The sequence below is a fragment of the Cheilinus undulatus genome, linkage group 9 (genome assembly GCF_018320785.1).
Source record: "Cheilinus undulatus linkage group 9, ASM1832078v1, whole genome shotgun sequence".
Classification (NCBI taxonomy): domain Eukaryota; kingdom Metazoa; phylum Chordata; class Actinopteri; order Labriformes; family Labridae; genus Cheilinus; species Cheilinus undulatus.
Genome location: NC_054873.1, coordinates 30,066,091 through 30,088,157, shown reverse-complemented (window position 1 = coordinate 30,088,157; position 22,067 = coordinate 30,066,091). Strand labels below are relative to the sequence as shown.

General features: G+C 39.2%; 1 protein-coding gene across 5 annotated transcripts in view; it reads left to right on the top strand.

The window, feature by feature from the left end:
• Positions 1 to 543: 543 nt before the first annotated feature.
• ppfibp1b (PPFIA binding protein 1b) overlaps positions 544 to 22,067 on the top strand; it is a 37,542-nt gene continuing 16,018 nt past the window's right edge. For all 5 annotated transcript variants that reach the window (XM_041794938.1, XM_041794937.1, XM_041794935.1 and 2 more), the window contains exons 1-7: positions 544 to 704; positions 13,882 to 13,964; positions 15,858 to 16,063; positions 17,123 to 17,212; positions 17,341 to 17,454; positions 17,940 to 18,068; positions 20,670 to 20,762. In XM_041794938.1, coding sequence (XP_041650872.1) covers positions 13,901 to 13,964; positions 15,858 to 16,063; positions 17,123 to 17,212; positions 17,341 to 17,454; positions 17,940 to 18,068; positions 20,670 to 20,762 — 696 coding nt within the window. In that variant the 5' untranslated portion in view covers positions 544 to 704; positions 13,882 to 13,900. The remainder of the gene's footprint in view (positions 705 to 13,881; positions 13,965 to 15,857; positions 16,064 to 17,122; positions 17,213 to 17,340; positions 17,455 to 17,939; positions 18,069 to 20,669; positions 20,763 to 22,067) is intronic.

Sequence of the window (22,067 nt, the reverse complement as noted above, 5' to 3'; positions counted from 1 at the left end):
GTGCAGGCATATTCGGATAACTAAAGAAGTGTCTTAGCTTTAGTAAGCATTTTTACATTTCTGATAAACAAAACTTGACATTCGTAACTTCAGGAGGACTGTTTGGCGTTATTCCGTTGCCACTTTGTAAGAATAAACTATCTTTCTTCCTCCACTGACCCTTATTGACCACCTGATGTCGCCTTTGGGTTTTTTGAAGATAACACGCAGGCACCTCCTAGACTTTCAGTAATATGCTGAGTTCAAGAGTCGCTATAAAATGCGAGGCGTATTACTAATTGACCTAAACACGTTAAACGCCTTCTGTGACACGTGATCTGCTCGCCTGTCACACATGTACATTTTAGAATAACACTGGACTACTTTCCAGTTCATTGTATTAGTTGCATACATTGACGTGAATCGGTTGTACCTAACATGAAACCTGTAAGTCCCGCTGTTCCCATCTTCCCTGAACGGATCAGGGCTCCTACTCCCGGGCCAATCCAGACTGCAGCAGGGCGGGATTTTCCAGCCATGACGTCCCAACTTTTCCAACAATCTTGTCACTTCGACATGATGGCGTAGCAATGTGGAGTGTCGGCCGGGGGTAGTTCTCGTGGGCTCGGAGAAGTTTAGGATCCTAGTACAGTGGAGTTTTGACATTAATAAAGGAAACGTACTAACGGGAAAGCCAGAGTTTCGTCGACAGGAGTTTGTTAACGGTAAGAAAGTGGGCTGTTTTGGCCTGTGATTTGTTTTCTCCATCGGCTTGGTTAGGTGCAGAGGTTGCTCATTTGCAGTCGAAACAAACGGCTGCTGTGGCTCGTCTGGTAAAACTTCATGGCTTGTTAAGACTTTTAAATGGCTTTTCAGCATGCTTATATCTTAGAGAATTTGTAATAACCGAACCTTGACGTTTTTGGGGGTGTTTAGATACCTTCAGGAGGTTATACATGCCCTCAGGCTAGTTAAAATGCAGTTGTGTCACTTGTTGAACCATTAAAACAACGAGAAACCAAACGTTATTTTCTCACATTGTAACTAAAGCGACTCCACATCCCTGTGCGTTAACAGTAGTTTCGTGCAGGAGTAACGTTAATCTTTTAACCTTATCATTAAATCCCCACAACAGTGTGGCAAAAGCCTATTTTAACGCGGTTGACTTGAAAAAGTCGGTCTAACTTTAGTTTGTGACTTTGCCACATCTCCAGACTCTGTGGTTAGACGTTGTGGTGAAAAACAGAGCCTGAGGCCACCTCTCTGTGCCTCGACTTTATCCTATTTGACTTTGTCTTGACCTGATGTTGACTGTTTTATATTTCTGGTTCTGAAAGGTGATAATTTCCGTGATTTCGTGGGCGATGTTGTTATCCAAAACTAAACTAGGGTGTCTATAGCTTACTGTCTGGGAATTGTCTAAGCTATGAAATCTGATCAGACGGCTTATTGCCCTTCACCTTTTTAAATCGTTTGTTCTTCCTTCTCAAATGGTTCCCAAAACAATAGATATGCCAAAACAGAAACATGATGCTCTCAAGGTAGTAATGTTTGGGTTTCAGCCGTGTTTCATAAATCCTTGTGGGCTTACACTGGAGAGTAATATTTGGTGTAACTGTGATAAAACTCCTTCAAAATCTAAATTATGAAGGACCTTTTTGGATGCTGGCAAAGGTCCTTCATTTCCCCTTTCTCTGTTTTTAACTGCAGCAAAAATGTGAGGAATTTCTTCAGGAGGAATCCTAAAAAAATGCTGAAGTTAGCTGGTAAAACAATAGCCAACTTGCTTGTTCTGCTCATGTGGAGCAAAGCTGAAACAGCAACTGTTTGTAAACCAGCTGTTTTGATTTACATAACCATTCTCTCAGCAGCACTTTTTTTATTCTCTTAGCATTAATGTGAAATATAAAATCTCTGATAGGTAAAGTTGAGGTACAAGCAGCTGGGAGTAATATAAAAAGAATGTGTGCTGCTGTCCAACATGGATAAATTGCTGCCATGATCTGCACACATACAGGCTGCGTAAAAAGACCCTCAAATATTAGCCTATATCACATGCAATCTCTTTAATCCTGAAACCCAACTTCCATCTTTTGTCTAGTTTTCTTCTAACATATTATCACACATAGCTCATATATCTTGTGGTTTTCTTATTCTAAATTGCAGTCAGCCAAAGATAAAGAAAAAGCTCCTAAAGCGTTGAAAAGACGTCTTGTCACCATGCAGGCCTAGTTGTTTTGTGGTATAAAATTAGTGGTGATGTATCCCGCCTGCTTGCTCAGGTTGGAAATAGCTGCAGGTTATTCCTGAGCAGCGCCCTGCAGGCTGTGGGTGAATATTTTGACTGTGTCTAGTCTACACCCAGTGAATCAGCGAGCACAACAGTCACCATGCAATGCCTAACTTCTTGTCACCTTTAATTTTACAGCATAAACCTTTTTAAACATTGTCAATATAATGGTACGGTAACTCTCAACAGGGCGAATAGTTACCCCAATCCCACAGAGAACTGAAGTCAACTGCTGTTAGCACTATCTAGCTTTGGTAATGGCTGCAGTTCTTTCATAAGATGTTTGTAGCCTACAGCTTTAAGGCACTAGTTCATACACCAGCCTTCAGCTAAAAAGAAGCCACCCAGCCTCTCTCTGTACTTTTTTATACAACGTTCACTTGCTTTCCACACTGCATCAATTAAAGTTTCAAGTTTCTCCCCTGTGAATTTTAGGCTCACCTTGTAAATACTATGGCATCAAGTACTTTTCTTTTGAATGTAGACAAACGTAAGAGTGTACTGATAAGTCTTTGACTGCTTTGAGCAAAATAGTTTTGCCTCTATGCCTGCACAAGTCAGAGCACACATAAGAATATGGATATTATTAAAGTACAAATATTGCTGCTGTGAAGGAAGATTGAGGAAATATTTTTGTCTGACACCCCTGATTCCTTGTTGTCTCGCTCTTTCCTTGTTCCTTGCTCATCTCAATACAAGCATCAGTGAGAAAATTAGGAATGAGGCAAATGGTGAAAAACACTGCTGCATTGCTACATCTCTTGCTTACTGACAGGTTACTATTGTAGGAATCAATGTAATAAAGCTGAATTTGAGAGTTATAGCAGATTTTGACATAAAATCAAGTTGTACCATCATTGGTGTCCTTATGAATTTGTGTGTAGTAATTTTCCTGGGTGCAGAAAGCCGTTAAACCTAACTTTTGTCTTAGGCCTGCACACAAGTAGCTTAAATATAATATGCCAAAAAGTTGTCTTCTCCCTTTATGTTTTTCTGGCTAGTTTATAAATTACCACTGAAGTTAGGCTATATTTGGAATCTTATAAAACTAATTCAACCATTATTATATAAATTCAACTTTCCAATGTTGCCATATGATCACACACTATAGACATCATGTCAACAGTTAAACACATAATCCACATTGTAGACACCAGTAGAACCATGTATTTGGGCAAAATCCTGTACTATTGCCTTGTTGATCAACATGGTTCTTTGGCTTCTCATATTGTCCTTTCAGACTTCGCCACCCTCTGCCAGTCACCAAATGCCGTCTATGATTGGGAGGTGCAATGACACTGTTTTTTACAGCAGTGCAGTTGCGCCCAGAGACCTCCAGTGGGAAACAAAGCAGTCTGAATTCCTTATTGTTGCTTGAAGACAATAACATTAGATCTGCTTAGAAATCAAATCACAGCAGAAGGTATGCTCATACATTTTTAAGCATCTGTGTAAGGCATACGGCATATGATTAGACCTCTAATATGATGCCTAAAGAAAACTTTGTTGGTCTTTGAATACAGTGTTCAGGGTTTGAGGTGAAACAGGATGAGGTATAACTGCCAGAATTAGGCTTTTTCATGGAAACACTGTGTCAAGGTAGAGCCTGAGTCAAAGCCTGACTCAAAACATGGAAAGTGTCATTATGTGGTGAGAATTGGATCCATTTAAGTCCACAGACTTTGAATCAGATCTGGAAAAAGAACAAGTAAAGCAAACTTCTTAGGCCTGCATTCATTGTAAATTCCTCTCTCCCTGGGCTTTTTACCACCAGTGCATCTTTTCTCGACATAAGCTGTAAAAGCCAGTTGCATGTCTGCTGTAAACACTTTCTCCCCTTAGAAACAAGTGGCCTCAAGGCTTTTAAGTATTCTTTCCACTTCCTGTGTGTAAAAGAGCATGGGGAATTACTGTATCCTTTTTTATCCCAGGATTGCTCTCTCTGTCCAGCGAGAGTGGGGTTTCGATGGTTCTCCCTGCCTGAAGGATTTGAAAAGCCATTATCATGGTCCACTCTCCCTCTTGTATTCATTATTCTCTGGCTGTCTCAGTGAATTATATGGCTGTTATAACCGCGGGGCCAGACTGCTTTTTGCATTCCCCCCCCCCCCCCCCCGTTTTGTTTTGTTTGAGGCTCTGCGTCAGTGAGGAGTATACGGGCAGGTGTTATTGTAAATGCCATGTGTACTGTAGCGTTGCATTGGAGGCTTTTTTCTGCCTTTGTCTTCTCATGCCTCTCAGTCAAAATACCCCCGTACCCTGAACAATAGCCTTCTCTGTGTGTCTTATGGTTGTAAGTGGTGCTTATAGTAGAGCAGACAGGGAGACTTTGTTTTTGAGAGTGATGCTTGCTCGTTGGGGGTTTTTGAGATGTCTCTTTTGATTGTAAGCTCAGATTGAATGTAAACTTCAGGGTCAGAAATGTCATCTATGAGATAAGTTAAATAAAAGGACAGCAGAGTGAAAGTAGTCAGGTCAGGTATGGGAGCATATGCTGGTTTAGCACTTTGCCGTGTCGACCTTGGACCTGTACTGCTTTGGCTTCCTGATGGCCATCATCCAGGCCTGTGCCAGGTCAATGCCCCATCTCTCCAGGTATCTTCCCAACTGACCCCTCCATGATGCACGCTGTCACCCCCACGTCTGGTCCAGCCCACCAGGTCCTGCATTGAGCTGGATCAGCTCCAGGAAAGCATGCCAGGTGCCTGTAGAACTGCTGTGGTCTGACTGAATAAGTCAGACAATACAGTTTTTAAAGCAGAGAAAAACAGGCATTCACTAGCACATTAAGCTGCTCTTATGTTGGAGGCTGCTCCACAACTTTAACTTGGATATGATCCTGGTAAAATCAAATGATAGATATCAGAGATGGGGACTCGAGTCCGCGACTTGGACTCGAGTCGCACTTAAGTTTAATTATTAGTAATTTATGAGATTCATAACTGATTTGGAATCAAAATATATTTGTTATCACAAAGAAGTTTTTATTCCTTACTTTTGCATTGTCCTGAAACACCTGCTATCAAAAACATACTGCAGAATTTTGACAAGGGGCAGCAATCGCTCAGTTTGTAAGGGCTTGGGTTAGAACCCAAAAGGTCGCAGATTCAAGTTCTGGTCGGAAACAAAGTCTAGAATGTTGTAGTAGATGGAGAGTGTTCTTGAGCAAGGCACCAAACCCCCATACTGCTTTGGTGCTTACTCTGGCATCTCTCTAGTAACGCAGTAGTCCATGGATCATGTTTGTGCATGTACATGTATTACAGCTGATGTGTGAGCAGCATGTTCAATAACATAGGAATTGTTATAACCCTTGAGGGGTTAATAAAGTGTGTTATGTTCTCTGCCCATATGAATAACCACATTTTTACTTCTAGAAGTCAAAATAAGGACTTTTTCAAAAATTCCTACTCCGAGAAATTTTCAAATTGAATACCCATGGCCTTTCTTTATTAACAACAACATCATCAGAGGTAGCCTGTCTGCTTCCAAACTTGTTTAACTAACATACCATGGGGGCATCCTAGGACTTGTGGACAAAGCCAGCTTCTCTGTAATTAGGCATTCTTTGTGCTCAGATCTCCTCTGAATCCTGAATGAAGCTACGGGATAGCTCAGAAGGGGTCTTTACACTTGTTTAGCACTGACTGACACGAGGACAGCAGGTTCCTGGGCAGCATGTCTGGTCTTGGCAGGGTGTGTTTGAAGTGCATTTGTTGAAAGCCATGTGTTAACCTTACCCATATTTGCCTGTCTGCTGTGAGAGAAGTGCTGACTCAGGTTTTAGAGGGGGGATGCCCTGCAGGTCTTCAGTCCAGTCTCACTGTTAGTCATGATCAAAAACTCTGCCTGTGTTGTTAAACAGGGCATTTCTGCTGTGCTGTGCAGTTTCTACTGCTGCTAAAGAGTTCTTTTGTTTACACCCTTATTTTTTTGTTTTAGTTTATCTCATGCTGCACAGACACATTTTCTTTGATTTTCATTTTTCTGTCTGTCTAATGTTATATGCCTGTCTGATGGGATGTCACTGGTTTGGTACTGGGATACTGACTCATTATTTCAAGTTTTCAAGGGCATATTGTTTTTGTTTGCTTTTGTTCCCTCTGATTGACCCATTTAAATTTCATCTTTGAACCAAAAGCTTAGATGAAATCATCTTGGCCCGCCTGTGCCTGACCTAAAGAATACATAAAACATTTAAAATGGCTAGCAGATTATTGAGGATTCCCATATTTTGGGGAAATTACACCAGATTACATATTTGGAGAAAGTAATCCCAATGGGGTTATTTTGATAGGTTTACAAATATCATGTTATTTACCTTTACCATAAATTTGCCTTAATAGATTCTGTCGTCACTAAAAAAAATATTTAAAATCACAGCAAAGTGACATTTGTTTGGGGCTGTATATCAAATTAGCTTGGGACCAGTGTCACCTGTACATGGGGCACCTGCACCAACCAAGGTGGCCAGACTTTCTGATACTATTTTAGGGCCCTATGAAATCTGTTTTATTTTTTGCCAAATTCTCTTTTTTCCGTTTTATTTTTTGGAGTTCAATTTTTAACCTTTCCACTAATTTTACCAGTAAAAAAGAGTGTCCTGTTTATGTAAATGAATCGAATGTTCACTAATTAAATCAAAATAACTTTAATTTTATTGAAAAGGGCCACAGTTGGCCCAGGAGCCGTTGTTTGGATAACCCTGATATGAAATAACTTCTCGCAAAGAGTGAGAAGTAGTAGAGCCGTTTCTACGATAAAACAGATGCATTGACAGAGACTAAGTAGGTCAAAGTTCATCATCATACAGTCAGGATTCAACAGGTCACAGAAGCAGCTTTATCCCTTAAAATGTGTTCTCCATGTCAGTGGATGGTCTTAAAAGGTCATATTTTTATCTTATGGTGAATGAACTCACAAAAAAATGTGCAAAAATTGAAAGTGAACTCCTTTTTGAAAAATAGACCATATTTCCTGTAGTCTCAAGGTTCACCACTAAGACATCAGACCGCTGTGTGAATGATGGAGCTTTGTTCTTGCTATAATGTGAATTATTTACATTCATGCATAAAATAGAGGATTTTAGAATGATTAAGTGTCCCTTTACTTTAATGACAACTTGGAGTATAGAAATAAACTACAATGAAAGAAATAAAGTGTTGGCACCAAACAATTCCTGGTAAAGTATCCCTAAAACCCTGAATATGGCATAATCTAATGTCATTATTTAACTTCCTGTACTTGTAACTTTAAGAAATATAAACTGTCATCAGAACTTCATTGCACTTTGAAAAATATATTTTCTTTAGAGAACCTGTTAATACCAATTTTTAACATAGAAATGGTTCATTTAAGGGACCCAGCATCTTTTCTCATTTGTCTACCATTGAAAATACTGAAACTTTACAGATAACTAAATATCCTCATTCTAGGATTGTGTGGTATATTGAGTTTATTGATTCATTCACATTTTTTCTTTAGGACGATTTTAAATATAAAAATCTAGATTATTGGAAATTCCTCCGTGGGACCTCTATCTCTCACCCTTTGGCACCTGTGGTTCACACCTTCCCCCTCCCTTACCACAGAGACACAAACACAACAGCATTGCTAACAGCGTGAATCTTGTTTCTTCCTAAGAAATGTATTGTTTCATCAGCTGTTTGGAATTGGTTTGGGTTTGCAGCTTTGGACCATGGACAAACCACAGCCCGCTGCAATATTTGTTTAAAAGCTGTAGCTACTAAAAAAAAAGCAACACAACAAATTTGTTTCAACATCTGAAACAAAGACATGCAGCCGAGTGTGTCTAACTAAAGAATTGATAAGACCACTACATCCAACAAGCACACAATAAAAAAGCAGCTAACAGCAGCAGAATCTTCTCCTGGTCTGTCTGTCTGCCAGGGGCTGTAACACGAGCTGGGTCGTCTTGGTTTGTTAGCTTGTTCTTGGTTTTTAGCTGCAGAGATCTGGCTTAAACAACAGTTCAAAGTTTGTTTAAACTAGTGATACACCAATACATTGGTTTAACATCGGCATCGACCGATGTTGGGCTCATGAACTGTCATTGGCACATCAACAAAATAAGTAACGTGCTGATGACAATAGCCGTTGTGTAATCCTTTCAGCACCTGCTCCTTCAAAGTTTGTTTTTTTATTGGGCAGAGGAAGTCACGTGCTGGATAATGTCTGGCGTTACATAGCACATAACTAACTAAAATCACATCAGTATTGTGCATCACATTAAACCAGAATGTGGTACCTTCAGCTGTCTGCTTGAGGAAGAAAGACTGCCTGTGCTGGGAGTAATAGGGCTTCATAAACTCTACAGCTGCTCCATGACAGTTTTCCTCTTCATGTGCTCAAATAAATGCTGAAAAGTGCTACCAAACTTTGCAACAAGTCCTGTCTGTTAAAATATTAATCAAGTGTAGAAATCTATGTTGGAATCAACAGGATTGAAATTGATTAGCAAACTTTACGGGCTGGAAGACAGAAAATATGATGCATTCAGGTAACCTCAGTAAATTAGACAACTGTATACTATGTGTTGTGATATGTTGAAATGTCCCACAAAACATAGGAAAAATACTTTTTGACAAGGAACTTTAATAAATGCAGCCGTGAATACGAGGAAATTGTATTTGAGAGATATAACATAAATGTCACAGACTGAATCATGTCGTTTTAACTCAAAACACAACTCAGTTTTTACCATTTCTGTTGTAAGTATTTGTCCTCATTTTGTCTTTACCCCAAACTATAGAAAATTATCATTTGTGGTATCAGAAGGACTCTGATCAATAAGAAGTATCACTAACAGTATAAATTTCTATAAAGATTAATTTTCCCATTCTTATATATGACAACACTGTTCTCAGAGTAATGGAAAAACATCAGTGTCTGCATCGGTATCAGCCAACTGTCATTTTAAACAGCAGTATCGGCATCAGCTCTGATTTTCACAATCTGTGCATCACAAGTTTTAACCCATGATTTGCTTAATGTAAGTCCATGCAAAGCCCACTTGCTTTTATGGGCCTCAAATGACAATGTTTTACTTCAAAGTTATGGAGTAATTTCACATTGGTGTTTTAACAAATAGTTGAAGCCTTCTGTGTTGATGTAAACATACCTCTTTACAGTAAACTAAGTGCACTTTTTAAGACCAAATTACAGGTTTCACTCTTACCCAAGAGACAAATGTAGTTGATACTTGTCAAATTTAATACATGAAAATAGTAGAAAAACCTGCTGTGATTAATTTCTTGTCATTTGTGTTTGTGTGTGTGTTTTTTTAACAAGGTTAAGAAAAATAGTTTAAAATCATAAATTAATTTTTTTCTTATGACAATCGGAGATTTGATTTTTAGGCTATTTCCCAGCCCTACCCTAGTCATAATTGGATTGGATTTAATGTTATTATTGTGTAATGCATAACCAATATGCCCAGCCCTTAAAGGGTTACAGGATGATGCCATTATTGAAAAAAAGAGATCTTACAATCGATTTTTGACAAAATAATACTAATGAATAAACCATTCTGATGTTTCTTACAGGTTTTTGCTGCAGAAATGGCTAACTTCTTAAACATTGAAAGTGAAAAAAAAACATTGCTTTGTATTATCAGTGCTCAGTAATTAATACCCCAAGTCTTTACATATTTTTAACTTGTTAACACAAGATCCTAAAGCTCCTCTAGCTGAACCAGTCCAGTTTAACTCCAGCCTCATTTTTTAAACTCATCAAGAGGAAGTCCTAAAATGTATACTCAGATATGCAGTCTAATGCCATGTTTGCAAATGTAAAATCTTTCATGCTGATTTAAGTACCTTTGTCTAAAATAAATTAATTTGAGTGTTATTCTGATTGATTGATAGCCTCTGCTTGAACACCAGGTCCTTCATAGATGTAACCTATTCTGTTAAACATCTTGTGGTTTAGCTTGCAGAGCTAGATCACCTGTAGCAGTAAGATACCCAATATCCAATTATTCAAGTGAATTAGCATTAAACTCAAGAGCTCGGTCATGAATGTAAAGAGTGTGCAAGCTAGTGGACAGGGCTTTACCTTGTTTAACACTCTAAGGGTTTTAAACCAGTCACTCTGAATCATTCACTTCAACTCAAGCTAGAGGTGGGCAGTAAACTGGTATTAATACAGTCACCGGTAAATTTTTTGCAACGGAATGGATTTCTGCAACACCGTCATCACCAGTTTAAATGCCTTTGTTGTGCTGTGATGCACGCAGCAGGCATATGTGCTCCCACAGCTGGCGGAGAGAGTGATTTGTGACAGTCTGGGATCGATATCAGACAGAATTATGTACCTGTCTAGCACAGAGAGGCATGCAATAGCAGACTTTTCCCTCTCTCTATCATCTGCACTACTTTATTGAACGCCATGGGTAGATCCTATTTTTATCCGTAAATGATCTTATGTTGCAGCCATATACGGATAAAGAGGGCAAATGTTGGGTGTATTAAAGGTGGGAAATCATCCCTGCCATAGTCTATGTCTGAATAAATCCACAGAGCTTAGAAAGGTATGGATATCTTCTTCAACTCCTTAATCTTGGGTGCTAGCTGTTAGCAATTGTCTGTCTAGCTTGTTAAATAGTTCAGGATGACATCCAGCTGATGGAAACTGTCAAACAGGTGTATGGGAGAAATTACCAAGTCAAAGCACAGCTGAAAGATGACCATGTAGACCGCTGTTTATACTTTCTGCTGAAAGTAGAGTGGATATTTGATCAACCTAACGACATTGATCCACATCAATGAATCATTACACGCCTACTAAATACTGAGCCAGCTGAGCATTCAGAATATTGGAATAAAATTTCTACGCTGTGCTAAGAAGGCTGATTCCCCTGTAAATCAGTGGTTCTCTAGGGTTATTCTCGGATGAATTTGAATTAGGTATGATAATTAATTTATAAGGTGCAGAGGGGGCGGTATGGTCTTAAAAGCAAAATTAGAACTAACAGTAAAGTATGTCTGAAAGAGGTGGTGATTTCTTTAACACCTGCAGCTTTCTTCCTTTCTTTCGCAATTCAAGATTAAATTTTGTGAGAAGTTTCTCGATTCATGTTTCTTTTCCAAATTATCTAATAATATACATGCGTCTCTCGAGGGACAGTGTAGTCAAAAACAGGTGGGATGTGACTGTCTGAATATGATTTATTTTGATCAAGTATTTTCCAAACTATTACTTATGCTTTTGTGCAATTAAGATGGAACGCAGGGGTTTATTTGCAATTTTTGGTAACAAAAAGATGAAATAAACCAATGTTGAGTGCCAAGGATTTGTTTTTTTTCTTGCTTTGGTATTTGAAGAGGAATTGTTAGTGTTTATTTTTGCCAGTAACAATCTCAATTGAAAACAATCTAGTACTATGATAACTCTACTTACAAGTGAGTAAAACCCTCTCCCCAGACTTGCTTTATTTAATAATACAATGTAGTAACACGTATTCTTTTTGCCAGGAAAAATGCAGCATCTGCAAATGATCTAATGTCCACAGCCAACTTGTCAAATTTTTCAGCCCCATGAGAGTCTGATTCCTACTCTAAATTTTTAAATCTCATGGTGTTTTTCTTGTAACATGTAAGAGGTGGGGCGTGAAGTCTGACTGCAGGCACCCTGAGAGGACATTAATTTTTTTAATAGTTTTATCATCTCAGCAGTTAAAGTGGAGCTGGCTGATGGCATTCTGATTCCTGTGCCAACTGTGAGTTGTGATGCTTCTCATATTTAGTGCATGCTTATTGTGCACATAATGGAAAGTGTGACCACAGGAATCCTCAAATAACAGCGTGAGGTCTGTGGGTGGTTTCCATAAAGTTTGAAAATGATGCTGCGTCCTAGTGTCGGGCACTCCCAGGATGTGAGACAGCCAGTTTAAGGAAGGGGTGTGTGTGTGTGTGTGTGTGTGTGGCATTGCGAGCATGTCTATCTCAGTGCCTGTGCATGCATGTTTAAGCATGCGCGAATATACAGCAGAGCCTTTTGATTAAATGTTAGAAGAAAAAGGGACTGTTGTGCTGCTCTGGCCCATGTCCAGTACTGGCAGGCTGAAATGTATCTTCACACAGAGTGTCCAGTGTCCTATTGGCTGGATCCGTCATTGTGAAAATATTTTAGGTAAATGGCCTGATTGATATTCAGAAATACATGATTCAGTTTTCTCACTCTCTCTCACAACAGAATGCATATCATTTGTTGTTATTTCTGGCACAGACCTCTCGTCATCATTGACTGCTTCCCTCAGCTCACCAAAACTTAAGTTACAAGCATGCCATTTTACCAGGCAAGCACTATCCTTTTTTAGCCATACGGGGGTTGTTGAGGTTGTTCTGCAGTCATGGCCTACTTCCTGGGTGGAAACCTTTTCTTAATGGCATGCTTAAAGCCCACATTACTGCCTTATTTTAGCCTAGAAGCTGAAAACCACCATTGCTGCACCGTGCCCAAGTCTGCACTTCATATCTTGGACACAGAGCAGCTGCAACACTGATTTGTTATTAAATCGACTGTACTGTGATAATGCAAAGTGCACCATGCTGCTCTGTTTGTGGTTGAATTAACAGACAAGTTAATCAAGAATTCCTTTACACTTCATGTGCCCTTTCTTGGTTTATTGCAGTGCTTCTCAAACTTTTTTGGTCATTCCCCACTTTGAACAAGGGGGAATTTTCAAGCCCCACCTGCCCTGATCGTCCCAACAAAAATCCTGACAAATTACACATTTTTAAATTTATTGAACTAACACCAAGTAATGTAGGAGGCCATTTGTGCCTGACAGGTTACTGGTGTAGCCTTTACCATGCGTTGTTCCTGCTGTCCATACTCAGTGAGTTTTCTTTTAAAGAAATCCAGTGGCTTGGTGACGTGACTGGGTTGTGTTGTCTCCAGCTGCCTCATGCTGTCTGCTGCTAACGGTTTCAGAAACAGAACACACACGGGTCTCTCCTCTGCCCCCACCACTGTTACCTGGAATCCAAAACCTAGATAAGTCTTGTCATATTTTCTTTTTGGTTGGCTTTTTGCCCGTCTGTCTTGTGTGTGTGTGCTGGCTCGCCAACCTTGGTGGTCCATGTCACAATCCTACCCGTATTGTTCAGAGTAGCTTGCTGCCGTGTTTTGTGAAAGTTTGCTTTGTTCCGCTGCAATTAACATGCCGACGTCAATCATTAGTTTTGCACTTAAGTTCCAGGTTAGATTTTTCTCCCGGTTGCCTATCAAATGCTGTTTAAATATTTATTGTTCTTTTAATTTCAGCTACATGTAGGCTGTGTGTGGGTGTTTTGTTTCCAGTGAATGATCTTTATTGTCAAGAAAGAGAGGCGCATTAAATTGAATATTTCCTCCCATCTGTCACGCCCCACCTGTTATGTCTCCATTCCCCACCAGTGGGGCGCGCCCCACACTTTGAGAAGCACTGATTTATTGTGATGTCACACTGCTTGTGCACAATGCAGTTATCACAATTTTTACTTTTTTTAATCAGAGCCAAACTATATATACTGTTTACAAAATTACTAAAACAGTGTTTTGAAGAGAGTATCCTTCTGTGTCTAAATGGTTTTTAACTCTTGTTCCAGGTTTTCCCAGTGACTCAAGATGATGTCCGATGCCAGCGACATGTTGGCAGCCGCTCTGGAGCAGATGGACGGCATCATTGCAGGTAAAGATATTCACCTTTCATGACTTGAAGTGGTTAGGAAAGGTGTTTCTTGACTTTTAAGTATCACTCTTCCAGGTTATGCCATCACATGATGCCTGGAGCTCTGTGCTTGTAAGAGAGTATTTCTTTCTTTTGTTCAGAATTTGTATTGGGTAGACATGCTCACCAGAAGGTTTGTCAAAATATTTGTGATTTGATACTTTTGGTGCCATGTGTTTGGAAAACAGTACAATGCCTATTTTAATTTATCATTTACCACAGAAGGCCCTTCTTACAGTATTTGAGTTACAGTGAATAGATTGATTACTTAACAGCAATTCAAAACAGTAAATTGATGAAGTTAGTAGTTGGTACGGTAAGTAGATTAATTAGTGCAATGTGCATATGAGGTGATGCATTTACCAGAGTGAGTTTCTTGCAGTATTTGAGAAACAGTGAAGCAGTGAGAGCCAGTGCATGATATTTTACACTAAGCAAGGGTAATTTGATGAAAGTTCTATTTTCTGGACACTGAGATCATCCCAGCATCTGACACTAAGGAGGAGGAGACTCACATCCTTATTGTTGAGGGTTTTCTGCTTTATGCCTACAAACCTTTGATCAACATGCTGAACCAAGGTTACTTTATTTTCATCCTGTATGAGGAATGCGAAAAGAGGAGATGCTCTAGGAACTACACGGTGCCAGATCCACCTGGCCTGTTCGACGTCCACATCTGGCCCATGTATTTGAAACACAAGAACATCAGTGATTTAAGTTACAGTTGATATATGTACATATAAGATGCAGATTTTACCAGAGTGGGCTTCTTGCAGTATTTGAGAAACAGTGAAGCAGTAAGAGACAGTGCGGGATATTTTACATTAAGCAGGGCTAAGGTGCTTGTTAAATGAAAGTTATATTTTCTGGCACTTTTTTATTGGCCCTTTCAGCAAACTAAGCCTCCGTAACGTCTCCTTGTAGGCACAGTAATGTATACAAAGACACCGCTGCACCTCTCTTATGCCCCATTTTAATTAAAAAGGTCACATTCAGCTAAGTGGATGAGTCAAAGTTCATCTTTACTTTTATTAAACGTTTCACTTTTCCATCTGTCTGTCTGTATCCAGACAGGAAGTCAGTGCCCTTGATTTTAGGCAGTACACAAATCTAAAATGAAACAAAAGCAGTTTGAAATGCAAAACAGTGGAACTGAAAAATACAACACAAAGGATTTTACTTCCACTTTAACAATCAAAATTCTTTGAATAATCAGGGTGGAATGACGACTCTAATTTTTAGGCAGAAATCCACAGACAGACAGTGAGTGTAGGAGTGACTGTGAGAAGATACTGTCTGTACTGAACAAAAAACATTTTAGCCCAAAAATGTCTTCAGTGAAGTTTTGCAATTTTAAAAAATTGCAAATAGTTGTATTCATTTTTTCTTCTTTAAAAAACATGTATCAGTATTGTTTGATTTCTACTGTATCTACTTTTATCAAAGATTAAAATCCTGATCTGTTTATCTTGTGAAGGGTTGCATCAGTAAAAACAGAGTCCAATAATAAAAAACCTGCAATTGTTTTCAAAAAAGCAGTGCAAGACACACTCTGGGATTTATGTAGAATTAAGTTGCCTTTACAGCAGCAGCTGTAACATGGCAAATACATTTCTAAATAGCTAATCCTCACATTGTCACTACCTAGGTCTTCATCAGGACTGTTGTCAGCAACTTTCATTTGTGAGAATCATTAAATCATGTTATAGTGTGTTTTTTCACTTCAGTACCAGAGCAAAAAAATGTTCCCTAGTTGTCTCTCCTCCATTGAGAGAAGTATATTAATGAGTCTGTCTAGGATTCTTACTTCATTTTATGTGTTCCTTTCTTTTCTAATGGGATTCTTTGTCCTAGGTTCTAAGGCTCTGGACTACTCTAATGGGCTATTCGACTGCCAGTCACCCACCTCTCCTTTTATGGGCAGTCTACGTGCTCTTCACCTTCTGGAGGACCTGAGGAGTGTCCTTGAGTTGATGGACACAGAGGAAAGGGAGAGTCTTCGCTGCCAGATTCCTGACTCCACGGCTGACAGTCTAGTTGAGTGGCTCCATGGTAATCTGGTAAGAGCCTCACATGATGGAAGAAAAACATGCATGAAAGCTATGAGATCTGTGAAATAACATTGTGTGTGAGAAATGTAAAAGATTAGTCAATGCCAGTGAAAACTTTAGGGCAAGTGTTTTATCAGCCTTTATATGTATTTTATAAGGAAGTGAAACTCATGAAATCAAGCCATATATAGCCTTTTTTGTATATTACTCCTAATAGTGCAGCCTCAGGTTCATGGTCAGTGTCACTTGACTGAGATATCTATAAAAACAAGATAATAAATTAGTGACTTGTGTTGCTGTTGTTGTGCTTCATTGTGCTGAACGTTCAGCTGACACTTATTCTATCAAAGGCTTTAAAAGGTTACTTTGAAATTTTATTTGCATTCCACTCTTTGAAAAATGTTGACGTACGCAGCTTTTACCACGTCTGAATCAGTTAAAATCCTGAGACCTTGGAAGAAGTTTTATCTGCGATAGTTGGACAGAATGTGCTGTGAACAAGCTGCAGCTCATCTGTTTTGCTTTGATTGTGCTCACTCTGTGTGTGCTGCATTAAACTATGTGAATTAAGCCTAGTGGAGGCGAACAGGCCTGTGTGCGAGAAGAGCAAAGACTGACTTGTTTGCAGAGCAAAATCATCACTGTCCTTCTCTGCTGAGTTCCCTGGGAATGCAAGATGAAATGCTGTTGTTGTCAATATCTCAGCAAGTGTCAGGAGAAATGGGCTGCATTTTTTGGAGCCAGAATTGTGCTTGGAGAGAGAGATGGGCTGTTGGCCAGAGAAATGCCAGAGTTTTTGTGTAATGCTGTAAATCACTCTGCATACAGCAGTGTGACTGAGTCTGATCTGCCATGTAAGGTTTTGTTTATGCGTAGCAGAGTAGTGTAGCTAGTCATGCTTTGATGTGAAGCAGTCCATCTGAAATTATTACTATTTTATGGAAACCGTTGAGGCTGTTGAGATCAGATACATTAGCATTGCTCTGTTATGAACCTGTGTCTTTAAAAGGCAAACATCACTACCCTTTTATGGGTCTTTGTATAAAACATACTCCCTTTTCTCTGCAGTCCAATGGGCATGTTTCCCTCAGTGGGGGCGACCACTACCAAGAAAGATTATCCCGACTGGAGAGTGATAAAGAGTCCCTGGTTCTTCAGGTAACCATCCAGCAATGCTAAAAATATCAAACCAACTCTTATAAAACCTCTAAAATAGTTTCATGCTTGATAGACTCATGGGAAATCTCTTTCTTGAGAAAAGAAATTGACTTCTTGGTTTTCTGCAGGTGAGTGTGCTAACAGACCAGGTCGAAGCTCAGGGAGAGAAGATTCGAGACCTGGACATGTGTCTGGATGAGCACAGGGAGAAACTCAACGCCACAGAGGAGATGCTGCAACAGGCAAGTACATTTTTTATGTTAAAAGCAGGGCTGTCAAACTATAAAATGTTTCAATCACAATTAATCTCCCTTTTTCACATTTTGAAGTTCTACTTTTTGCATCTCAAAATATTTAGGTTTCATTTTGGATTTTTGTATTGTCGTATAGTAAGGGTAATTGACTCCCTGTTTGGATACAGACCTGCTTTTATTTTCAGACTATAAGGAACTTCAGGTAGATTGAAGACAAAACGTACAGATGACTTCTTCACTGAGCTGAGTTTTTTAACCTGAAATGAGAATTCAGAGGATCAATGTTGTACTTATTTTACATGACAGTGGCTGCAGGAAGATGCTGCAGTGGCTTAACCAAAAGTGTTGCTGAAAGAGACTATAAAGCAAGCTACTTTTAAAAATTAGCGCACCAAATATGGACCTTAATGACATCATGATATGTGCACTGATGCTGACAGTCATAATTACAAGCAAACATTTTTTCTATGCAGGAGCTTTTGTGCAGAACAGCGCTGGAGACCCAGAAGCTGGAGCTCATATCTGAAGTGTCCAACCTGAAGCTGACCCTGAACGCCATGGAGAAGGACAGACTTGACTTTGGAAGATTTAGGGATAGTGAGGTATGTGAACTTATTCTTAAAACAGGGATCCTCTTTGTCCTTCCTCTCTCACCTCAACACACACACACTAGCCTACACACACCAAACAAACCCTCATTCATGTTGTCTGACACCTGTGTGGGAGAGGGACTTCTTATTTTATTGTCAGTTTGAAAGCAGCTGTTCTAGCACCTCAGAAAAATGTCAACATTTACTGATGTCTCCATGGAAAATAGGCCTGCTGTGTTTGATGAGACTATAAATGTAAAATGTTACAGTGGAGTGGACTTCTTGTTGTTTTTGACTTTATTTGAATCTGCTTCCCCCCCTGGTCAGAGACTTTACAAACATGAAGATGTCAGTCAGTTGTTTGCTAGAGCCAGGGAGATGGGGAGATTTCTGTTCCCTGATGAACCGTGCAGAATACTTGGAAAGATTTCAAACACGTCATGTTATTGTTGGAGCAGCGCAGCCGTCTCTTCCACCCCACTGGAACAAAAAGCTGCTGTCCACGTCCTGCCTCAGCACACATAAATTACTTCTTTTCCACAAACAGCTTTCACTAGTTTTAACACTGCTGCTGCTTTAAAGTTTCTAATCTCTAAGGATTTCAGTTTCTTGAGACGATTCTGTAAGTTTCTCTGTAGACAGCGTTAGTGCTGTACTTTTAAAGGTCTAATATGAAACTTACAGAGCAGATGTTCAGTAGATGGCAACCTTTAGCACTAGTCTTTCTTCCATTGTTGGCACTATTGTTGTTCCTTGGTGAAAAATTTTACATCTAGTTAAACACAAATTATAACTGTTTTTAGTCGGCTAGTCTTAAGCCAAGAAAACACCCAGAATTGCCAAAATTGACAACAGTTTATTTAAGGCATGCCACAGAAACAGTTGGTAAACAGCTGGCAGAGTTGGTTTTCAGAATGTAGCTATTATTAGCAGCATGAGAGCTGCTGGTCTTCAATCCTCTTTTTGGGTTATCATCCATATCCCTGAGCTGAATGTCACCACTCAATGCTTTGGTTATATGCAAGTATAACCTGACACAGCCTACATTCAACTTTATCCATATTTTCAAGATCAAAATTAGGGGTAGACCGATTATTGGCCTGGCTGATTATTGATGCTAATATTTGGCATTGACCAATTATTGGTATCTGCATTTTGTCTTACCGATAATAAGTGAAATTAATTATTGGCTGACAGCTACATGTGGGTCTGCATGTGTCTGCGTGAGTGATGATACTTTTAGAACCATACATACAGAGTTGCACTATTGGAGGGTTTTAAATGTACTCAAAGCTGTTTGTATTGTCTGTGGTGATGTGGTGATTGCCTTGGATGTAGCATTAGCATACCGTCAGTTTTACTAGAGCGGTTCTGTATAAAATCAATAATAAAAAGAACACTTAAAGCTCTTCATGATGTGAAAGATGTTTTTACTTATCTGCTGACCTGCCTGGGCATGAGTTTGTGATAGTTACGGGGAAAAGGGTTGGTTAGCTGTTGTGTGAGTGGATTTATTCAATGTCTGCTTGTGGACTGATGAGCTCGGACTTAGCCACAGCGGCAGTTTTATCAGAACTGGACTGAGGGTTGACAGCAACACTGAAAGCTTTTCGTGACACAAAAGATTATTTCGCTCTTCTCTTGGTCTGCTTTGGTGCAGGTTTGTGATTTTTATGAGTGGGGGTTTGCAGCTGTATCCAGTGGCTGCTGCTGCGATAGCTGTTAGCGCAGATGTAGCTGAAGGAAAGCGGCATTTTAATCGAACTGGATCACATTTCCTTTTAAAACAAAAGCAGAGAACCACACCGAAAGCCTGTCTTGGCAGAGAAGATGTTTTTGTATGTCTCCTGACCGGTCTTGGCATCAGTTGTATTCACAGAGAAGCTCCACCATTAACAATCTACGGCAGCGATAGCCTGTCAGCTCAAGAGTTGCGCATGTACAGAACATCATTTTGTCTTGTCTGGTCAAAGTAGTCTCTGATTGGCTCGTCATGAATGTGACAGATAGAACCTTCTTCCAATTACCTTTCGAGAATTTTGGAAAAGTCCTGCCCTTTCCAAACACTTACTATGGGAGCTTTTCAAGATGAATTGGAAATATGCCAATACAATACAGTATCAAACAGTGTATCTGGTATGTCAGGTTAGCTGACTGCCAACAGGGCTTTGTGTTTTAAACCTTTGGGATCCTTCGATTCTCAACCTACAGACAATAGGGACAGCACAATTACACACCCCAAAAGCCACTCACTCACATCAGAACACACAGATCATGCAGTTTTATGTTTGCCAAATTAAGAATGTTATGGACGCCATAATAAACGCATATTGGTTATCGTACTGATGAACTAGGGTAGGGTCGGGCAACCCTTAATCAGAATAGTTCTAAACCGCTCTTGTCTTACAAAATCGTACCAGTGCTATCAGTTCACCAATGTTTACATGAAAATGTTTCATATTATCCCTTTAAATCAAGAGCTTTAGCATTAAAACTCTTCCATTTCATCTATATGAGAAAGATTCAGTATTTAAATACTACAATACTACTATTTTGATGAGTTTTGTTACTCTTCACTCCCTTTTATGATATGATCTCTGTTTTTTGTTCAAGGATTTGATACTTGAAATAAATGAACTTCGGTACAGACTGACAGAGCTGGAGAATGAAAAACTACAGTATGAAAAGAAACTTAAATCCACAAAGGTGAGTTGTAGCTCAACTGTTTTCTTTTTTTATTAAAGAAAGTTTCATGACTAACGCCTCTTACACTTTCTTGACTTCTTTATAATGTGTTTGAAAGAATGGTGTCCTGCATCCAAACACTTGCTAGAATTTTGTTGTAAGATTAGATAAAAAATGTTTGCGCTAATCCGATTTCTAACCAGTCTGCATGCTCATTGCTTCCCAGCTGGGGGCCTGAGGAGGGGCTGCTCTGTCCTTTTTTAAAATTAGACTTGCACAATTACATTTACTGGATGATGTATTAAAAGGTCTCGAGTTAAAAGATTTTATTTTTTTTCTCCCTTTAAAAAATTTCACCCTACTTATTAAAACACCCTTGTAATTTCACATATTAAATCAGTTTATAACTACATTAGTTTTTGACAGCAGTGTATCTCTATTTTTTGCGTAGGTACTCAGGATTTTTTAGGAACAAATAGGAAGGCCTGGGGAGAAAAAGGTTTTCAACCACAGTGCTGGATCATTGCTTCCCCTGTTTCTGAAAACAGCTCCATATGTAATTGAATCCACCTTAAGGATTGTTTTGGCTGTCTTTAAACTTTGTGTTTTATAGTAATTGGATCATGATAAAATGTTTTCATTTGGAATCAGGCTATTGGATGTCCTATCCTATCTCTTTTAAAAAGGGAGTCTTTGTCAAAACAAAACAGCCCCTTCATTTAGGGTCAGCAGTGTCTTTTTTTAAGTGTGATTTAAAGTGTCTTGGTTGAAATCTTGGCTGATCAACTTTGATGAATGCCTGACTCCTCCTCTATTCTACTCCTTGCGTCTCTGTTTTTCTCTCTCTTCCTTGGTTGTTTTCCTCTGCTGGTAGTCGGTAATGGCCAAGCTTTCTAGCCTGAAAATCAAAATGGGCCAGTTGCAGTATGAGAAACAGAGGAAGGAACACAAACTCCAGGCAATGAAGGTTTGCCTTTCTCAGGATGATTGTGTTGCTTGCTGTATGATTATGGTTTTTGACCTCACCCTTTGGCTCCTCTTCTGTTTTTATTTTTGTGTGGAAAGTCCTAAAGCCTGGTGTTCAGAAGGTTTAAAAAGTTCACTTTTGTTTTTACTCTAATATTTTTGTCTTACATAAACAATGATATGATGTAATTTGTTGTACTGTGTAGAAAGGAAAATGCAAAAACTCAAGTACAGAACATTACCATTTCATTAAGCGTGCACCAGTTTTTCTAACCACAGGTATGCTATAATTTGTTAGGCTTCTTTTTTGCCAAGAGTTGGCAGTTTTATCTTTTTCTGTGCTGTTTTTCCCTCTTTGAA